The following is a 7,981-nucleotide window of genomic DNA, read 5'->3' as shown; positions in this document are numbered from 1 at the left end:
CGAACGTGGCCTGGGGTGGGCGGCCCGCGGCTGGGCCGTAGCCGGCGGCGCCCGGCCGTTGACGCCCCGGACCCCCGCCAGGCCCGGGTCGCCCCGATTGTCGGGGAGCGAAGCCGAGAAAGAACTAGCGTGGAGGGGAAAAACCTAGGCGGAATCAGGGACTCCTGCTTCGGGTTTAATGAAAGAACTGAATTAACTTTTTTCTTTTTTTTGTATCAGGGCTCGAACTCAGGACCTTGTGCTCGCCGGGCAAGCGTTTTTTCCACTGAGGTATCTCCCTGCCCCAATGTTCACCTGATTTGACTGCTGAATTCAGTATTGAGTTCTGCAGTCGTAAGCCCTGATTTTCCTAGGTTTGTTTGGCAAAAGCAACCCTGTCACCCCCAGTGGTTCAGCCGCACTGTTCTCTTTGCTTAGTGAAGGGAAGGGGAGCTTTAAAGCCCCTAAAAATATTTGTACCACAAGAAAATAAGTTCAGACAGCCCATACCATCGTAATTGCCAAGTGTGTGTTGGGTATTAATGCAAAAGAGGATTAATAAGGAGCTTCGAAAAGACTTCTTAAAGTGTGGTCCTGGCAGACACAAGGCCTCAGGCAGCTGTCACAGAGCACCCACCCTGGAGATGCACTCTGCCACTCCAGACTCTGCCTTGTGTGCTGTCTGTCACATCGCAGCCCTTTTTATGTTTTGAGACAAAGTCTCGATGATGGCTTGTACTGGCTGCCTTAAAAAACTAGCGATCCTCCTGTGGCCTCAGCGCCCTGCAGAACTGGGTTTGCAGGTGTCCTACAGTGCTTGGCTCTAAAAGCTGTTTTGTTTTTAAATCAAGGTAATAAATAAACAAGACTTTAAAGCCAAGTGGTAAAGAAAGCTTATATGCAAATAAATTTTTCTTACCCTTTCCCATTGCCTACCTCTATCCCTTGAAGCAACATTTAACCAATAATAATAACAAATGGTATAATCTCTTAATGCCTGCCTACCTCCACTTAATAGAATTTGTATTTTTTCTTTCTGTGTATTGCTTCACCTTCCTATTTACAGTGTGTTAGCACTTCATTATAAAGTCAAGGTTATTGTAATATATAAATGTTATGAAACTAGCTTGGGATTTTTTTCATGAATAATTTCTAGCTAATGTTTCTTAGCTGAATTTAATTTAAGCATCTGTTTTTGGTAAAGTGGTTAGAATTCTGAATACTGTATTTGTGGGTCAATGTCAAGAGTAATTATGACTTCACTACTGGGCATGAGGAGTTTAGAAAGAGCAGTGAAAATTATGAAATTATGAATGCTTCTTTGGATGTTATATTTGTTGCACCAAGTATAAATTCTGTGATCTGCCTAGAAATCAGAGGTCTAATTTCGTTTTGTGCCGTTCTGGTTCATAAATTGGCTTACTAAAAGTTCTCATTTAGCTGGGGAGATGGCTCAGTAGAATAAGCGCTTACCCGGCAAGTGCAAGGGCCTGAGTTTAATCCCCAGTTCCGCAAATAAATAAATAAATAAATAAATACAATAAAATGTTTAATTTAGCTCAAATGATATTTCTTCATAGTATGTGAGAGAAAAAGGTAATGCTGTGTAACCCGGAAGCTTTGATAGTGTGTGTGGCTTTTCTTTCCCATAGGCAGTTATTTCCAGAGAAGGAAAGCCGTTGCTGGCATTCTCACCACCGTCCTACCTGCCATGATCAAGTGCTTGTCAGTGGAAGTAAAAGCCAGATTGCGTTCTGGTTTGGCCATAAGCTCCTTGGGCCAGTGTGTTGAGGAACTTGCCCTCAACAGTATTGATGCTGAAGCAAAATGTGTGGCCATCAGGGTGAATATGGAAACCTTCCAAGTTCAAGTGATAGACAATGGATTTGGGATGGGGCGTGATGATGTGGACAGGGTGGGAAATCGTTACTTCACTAGTAAATGTCACTTGCTGCAGGACTTGGAGAACCCAAGATTCTATGGTTTCCGAGGGGAGGCATTGGCAAGTATAGCCAACATGGCCAGTGCTGTGGAAATTTCATCCAAGAAAAACGGGACCATGAAAACATTTGTGAAACTGTTTCAGAATGGAAAAGCCCTGAAAGCTTGTGAAGCTGACTTGACTAGACCAAGCACAGGGACCACAGTAACAGTATATAATCTGTTTCACCAGTTGCCCGTGAGGAGAAAACGCCTGGATCCCAGACTGGAGTTTGAGAAGGTTAGGCAGAGGGTAGAAGCTCTCTCACTCATGCACCCTTCCATTTCTTTCTCTTTGAGAAATGATGTTTCTGGGTCTATGGTTCTTCAGCTCCCAAAGACCAAAGACATATGTTCCCGATTTTGTCAGATTTATGGATTGGGCAAGTCCCAAAAGTTAAAAGAAATACATTTTAAATATAAGGAGTTTGAGCTTAGTGGATATATCAGCTCCGAAGCACACTATAATAAGAATATGCAGTTTTTGTTTGTGAACAGAAGACTAGTTTTAAGGACAAAGTTGCATAAACTCATTGACTTTTTATTAAGAAAAGAAAGTATTATATGCAAGCCAAAGAATGGCTCTGCCAGTAGGCAGATGAATTCAAGTCCCCGGCATCGGTCTACTCCAGAACTCCATGGAATCTATATAATCAACGTGCAGTGCCAATCCTGTGAGTATGATGTGTGCATGGAGCCAGCAAAAACCCTGATTGAGTTTCAGAACTGGGATACTCTCCTAATTTGTATCCAGGAAGGAGTGAAAATGTTTTTAAAGCAAGAAAATTTATTTGTGGAATTATCAGGTGAAGACATTAAGGAATTCACTGACGATAGTGATTTCAGTTTATTTGGAACTACTCTTCAGAAGCATCTGTCCTCTGATGAGAGGCACAACCCAGGTAGCTTCCAGGAAGCATGTAGTAATATGTTAGATTCCTGTGAAATGTTTAATTTTCAATCAAAAGCTGTAAAGAGAAAAGCTGTAGAAGACATAAACACACAGAATTCTGAGGATTCACAAACTATCAGAAAAAAGACAGATGACTCACCTTTGTCTGCTTGTGAATCAGATGGTCTGGACTGTAGTAAAATGACAGAATTATCTTTATACAACACAGACAGCTTTTCCTTAGAATCAAGGATGTTAGAACAAGAGACAGGCAAAACATCAGACTTAAGAGAAAATGAGAAACATACAGAGTCTTGCTTGGCACACAACTCTTTAGAAAGTCCATGTGGAAAGAATTCAGAAATGTTTTTAAACCTTTGCCAGACACAACATTACATTGAGAGAGGATCAGATTTAGAAATACAGAAAGTAAGTACTACTGTTAATAGCATGGCTGCCAATATCCTGAAAAATAACAGAACTCAAGATCAACTAGAGAGATTTAAAGGTGCTACTGAAATGGGAAGTCAGCCTCTGCCTTTTGGTGGGACATCATTGAGAGTTCACAGTGCTCAGAGAGAAGAAGAGAAGAGAATAAAAGAGCCTAGTAATTGTGGAAGAGTAAATATTTTTAGTTATAGAGAAGTTAAGCTATGTTCCACTGGCTTTATAACTCATGTTGTACAAAATGAGCAAATTAAATCAACTGAAGCAGAATACTCCTTTAAAAACTATGTCCGACCTGGTCCTACAAATGCCCAAGAAATATTTGGAAACAGAATAGATCATTCAGTTGAGACTCCAGACATCAAAGACTTAACTAGAACCTTAAGTAAAGAATATGCTCACCTGCCCAACAAAAAGTTTTGCAGAACAAACACAAATTATGGGCTAGCAAACAAACAGATAACAACTAACAAAAATTTTTCAGTTTTTCAGCAAAGTGCTGAAGAAGCACATACAGGTAGCTTATCACCTGATACATCCTCATCTTTACCTTGGCATAAATATGTTTCAAAGAATAGTAAGAAAATAGATAAATTGATTGCTTCCTCCAAACCCGTAGTCTGTAAAAAGCTAAGCTTGAGTTCACAACTTGGATCTTTAGAGAGGTTTAAGAGACTGTATGGGAAGGTTAAAAACCCTCTGGCTGCAGAAGTGAAGGAAAGTAACAGTGAAGTCGCTCTTGGTGTCAGCCCACATGATGAACCTGACATGGCACTGACAGACAAGAACCCTGTAGTCAATGCTGGCATTTGTAAAAGTGCTACTATGCAGCATAGTGATTCAAATAGTGGTTGTCAACCAGTAAGTCACATCCTATACTCAGAGAAACTTCCACTGTCCAAGGAAGAAGACTGTTTGGAACAACAGACGCCTTGTTTGAGAGAAAGTCTGACAGAATTACTTCACTCTAACAGAGAACTCTCAGAGGTTGAGAAGTCACCTGAATCACTGGCCTCTAAACTGTCCAGACTGAAGGGTTCTGAAAAAGAGATTCACATAGTAAAAACGATAAGTCATTTTAGTGAATTTCCAAGTTCAGATCCCAGTAAGAAAGACAGTGACTTATGCAGCAGTTTAGGCCTAGATTTTTGTCAGGGTGAAAAAATAGAGGGTGGCACCCTCCCAGTGTCAGATTCCATCATACAGGATAATTCCTTTGATCATGACAGTGAAACACATTCTAACAGCAATGCGACAGAGAACCTGGTGATATCTGAAGCTCCTCTGGTTAAAGATGCAGATGTTTTTATTACAGCCTCAGAGCAGCAGAGAGAAAGTCCTGGTAGGAGGTTTCTAAGTCACGAAGAAAATACCACAGTTGACCAAAATGGAGTTTATACTCCCAGTGAAGATTCTGAGACGAGAGCTTGTTCTGAAAAGGAAGAGTCAAACACCTGCTCCTCCAGCTGGCAGCAGCATTTTGATGTAGCCCTGGGAAGAATGGTTTATATCAACAAAATAACTGGACTTAGCACCTTCGTTGCTCCTACAGAGGATGTTCAGACTGCTTGTACTAAAGATCTGACTACTGTGGCTGTGGATGTCATACTTGGGAATGGTAAGTACTGTGTCATGGTCACTGGTGGGAAATGCTTTTGAAGATGGGCAGAATGGCCAAGAAGTAAGGTCATTGTTGTTCAGAGAGGTGATCTCAGCAGGCAGAACATTTGAAGACTGATTTCGAAACTTTTTTTTTTTTTAAACATTTATTTATTTATTGTGTGTGTGTGTGTGGCCAGCTCAGCCCACCTGGGGGCGGGGCAGGCTGGCATGTGGTGCTGGGGGATTGAACCGCGGTCCCTGTGCTTTGCTAAGCTTGTTCCAAGTAGGTGCTTTAGACCACTGAGCCATCTTACCAGCCCACGAAACTTTTTTTTATGGTGTACAAAGATATTTTTAGGTCCAGCACTAATTGGGTATGAAAATACAGTGAAAGACTGATAAAATGTTAAGCATATGTATGTATTTCCTTGGGTACATAATCAAGGGGTGATCAAAATATACAAGGGGTTGTTCGAATTTTATGGTAAAAGATACATTGCCATCAAGCCCTCTCAACCTTTCCCCTTCATGCACAGTTATCATTTGTGCTTGCCACTTTCTGAAGCAGTTCTCGAGTCTTCTTTTGCGAGTGTTTTTATTAGGTGTGGGTTAAAAAATGGAGAACACTGCTGCCAAGTGCCATCCAGTGGAAAGACTTACAAAAACGTTGCGTCCCTATTCAGCGGATCTGGCACTATGCATCCTCTGACATCTCCCTGGATCAAAACGATGATGGGAAGTAAATGTTTTCATATCAGTTCAGGACATGAAGGCAACAGTACTCACTAAAGAGGACTTTCAGGACTGCTCAGAAAGTCTCAAGAGTGATGGGATAACTATATAAAGTGAGAAAGATTAATGATAATGTGTCTATTTCTAAAAACTTAAAACATTCACTATTTTTTTCACTTTAGAGTTTTTAATTAAATCTGTATATAAGAGGGCTTCATCCCTGCCTTTTCTCAGTTCTTCCTTCTACTTGCACTTTTCTTCTGCTTGGGGAGATTTGGCCCTTCATTCAAGACTCTGCAGTCTGTAGCCTGTTTTCGCCTGGCAGTGAGCACCTTGCTGGGCTGAATGCCCACGTGGATGGCTCTGTCATTTGCCTTTTCCCCCTGCACCCACTCAGTGGAGATGATAAATTCCTTGTAATCTTGGACTGCATTACAACTTCTGCAGCGTCCTTGCCCAACCTGAACCTCATCATCCTTTCAGATGGGCATAGGTTGGGCACTGTATTTGTGTCTCACCTCTGTGGAAGGAGGGGAAAACATAGTCTTCCTGAAGAGCTGGGCAGGCACACTGAAGTGCCTTGTACAGCTCTTGCTTCCATCTGAAGACGCAAGTAGATTGAACTTCATTCTGGCTGCTGCCACTTCACAGTAGCCAAAAAGAAAGGGGTCTGTTTTCACTGTATTTTTAAATCACATCTAAGAAAAAAGAAAGGCAAAGCAGTCCATTTTAGCAAGAGTGTTTTAGCAATGGTGTTTTCTGTAGCTGAGAAGATCCACAGTACTTCCCTTCCCCCTTCTTGCTTCTTCCCAGACACACAGTGCTGTTAGAAATTTGTCTTTTTTTTTTTCCCATAATTTTATTGAGAAAGAAATAGCAGTGAGAGAGTTTCAAATCAAATTGGTAGGACAGTTTCAATAATTATAAGCTGATTCTCACCTTTTTTTTTTTTTTTTTTTTTTGTGGCAGAACCAGGGATTGAGCTCAGGCCCTTGTGCTTGCCAGGCAAGCGTTTATCCTACTGAGCCATCTCCCTGGTCCAGAAATTTGTCTTTAAAGGTGTGAAAGTCTGTTTCTGTGGCTCCTGCACGAGAGGCTAAAGGCTAGGATGATTTGTAAACATCCTAGGCTTTCCAGTAAAATCCATAGCTCAGTACAGTGCTGTTTTATGAATTTTTTTCCCCAGAAAGAAGGACTTGACCGTAAGTTTTTCAAAATAAAGCCTGTGTACTTTTGTAACTATACTTACCAAGTGTACTTATTATTATGCATAGGTAATGCAGTGATGTTTGGGTATAAGAAGACATTATTGGGGGACAGTGTTGTGGCTTTAGATCATAACACAAAGCTGCATTAGAGCCCAGTCTAGGACCCTGGTTCTTTAAGTCTCAGGCAGTATTAAAAAGGACGATGTTTTGGCAGCATATTGGGGGCCAAGTGTTGGGAGATGGTAAAGGTGATTCCCATCTGGCTGTAATGCTGGCTTTGCACTCAGGACAACATTAAGTCTGCATTCTTGTTAGAAGTCTTGAATGATGCGAAAGAATGTCAGTGGTATAAATGTAATTTGAAATCAACATGTAATTTCTTCTTAAAATGAATATCTTTTAAAAAAATGAGTATATACTGAGAAGCTCTGGCTTACTTAGTTAAATAAGACCTAAATAAAGGGTGCTTTACTGGAAATGACTTACTTTTCAGTGTTTTTCACTTTTTCCTTGTGAAAAAATAAAATCTGTTGTAACTTTCAAAGTATTCAAAGCAAGAGGAGGAAACCCTTTTCTTTCAATATTGCTCCTGAGGGGGCCAGGGAGGTGGCTCAGTAGAATAAGCGCTTGCCTGGCAAGCACAAGGGCCTGAGTTCAACCCCTGGTTCCGCAAAAAAAAAAAAAAAAAATTGCTCCTGAGACTATCAGGTTACTCTTGAGACAACATGGTGTATTTTCCAATCTGGGTCACTTTGCCGTACCAAGGATTGAACTCAGGCCCTTACGCTTGCTAGGGAAGCACTTATTCCACTGAGCCATCTCCCCAGCCTGGCTCACCTTTTTGTACTGGATTTATACTGAATGCTTCTCAAAGGTCAATCTAAAGTACCAGTGCCTCATCTTAAATGCAACTGCTATAGGGCTGGCCAGATAGCTTAGCGCACTAAAGTACCTGTTAGGGGAGGGGAGCGGTGTTCTATTCCCGGCTGGGGCGTGCTGAGATGGCAATTGAGACTGGGTGTGGTGGCGGGCGCCTGTAATCCCAACTCTTTAGGAAGCTGATCACAGGAGAATCACTACGAGTGAGACCCCGTAGACCCTATAGACTGACCTAAATTCATTAAAAAAAAAAAAAAAAAAA

The 7,981-nt window shown here is 41.4% G+C and overlaps 1 protein-coding gene across 7 annotated transcripts in view; it reads left to right on the top strand.

Annotated features, from left to right (window-relative positions):
- The first annotated feature begins 1,635 nt into the window (after positions 1 to 1,635).
- The window catches only part of Mlh3 (mutL homolog 3), a 46,165-nt gene continuing 39,819 nt past the window's right edge, over positions 1,636 to 7,981 (top strand). For 6 of the 7 annotated variants that reach the window (XR_002818582.1, XR_002818584.1, XR_002818583.1 and 3 more), the window contains exon 1: positions 1,636 to 4,916. Coding sequence is in view for 3 of the 7 variants with exons in the window: in XM_004624967.2 (XP_004625024.1) it covers positions 1,691 to 4,916 (3,226 nt within the window). In the remaining 4 variants the exon portion in view is untranslated. Of the gene's footprint in view, positions 4,917 to 5,418; positions 5,746 to 7,981 lie in introns of those variants that run through there. The other variant, XM_023703718.1, reaches the window with a different exon arrangement.

This window comes from Octodon degus, unplaced genomic scaffold (assembly GCF_000260255.1).
Source record: "Octodon degus isolate 3935 unplaced genomic scaffold, OctDeg1.0 scaffold00007, whole genome shotgun sequence".
NCBI lineage: Eukaryota > Metazoa > Chordata > Mammalia > Rodentia > Octodontidae > Octodon > Octodon degus.
Note: the sequence above shows the minus strand (reverse complement) of the source record. Positions and strands in the feature narration are given on the sequence as shown.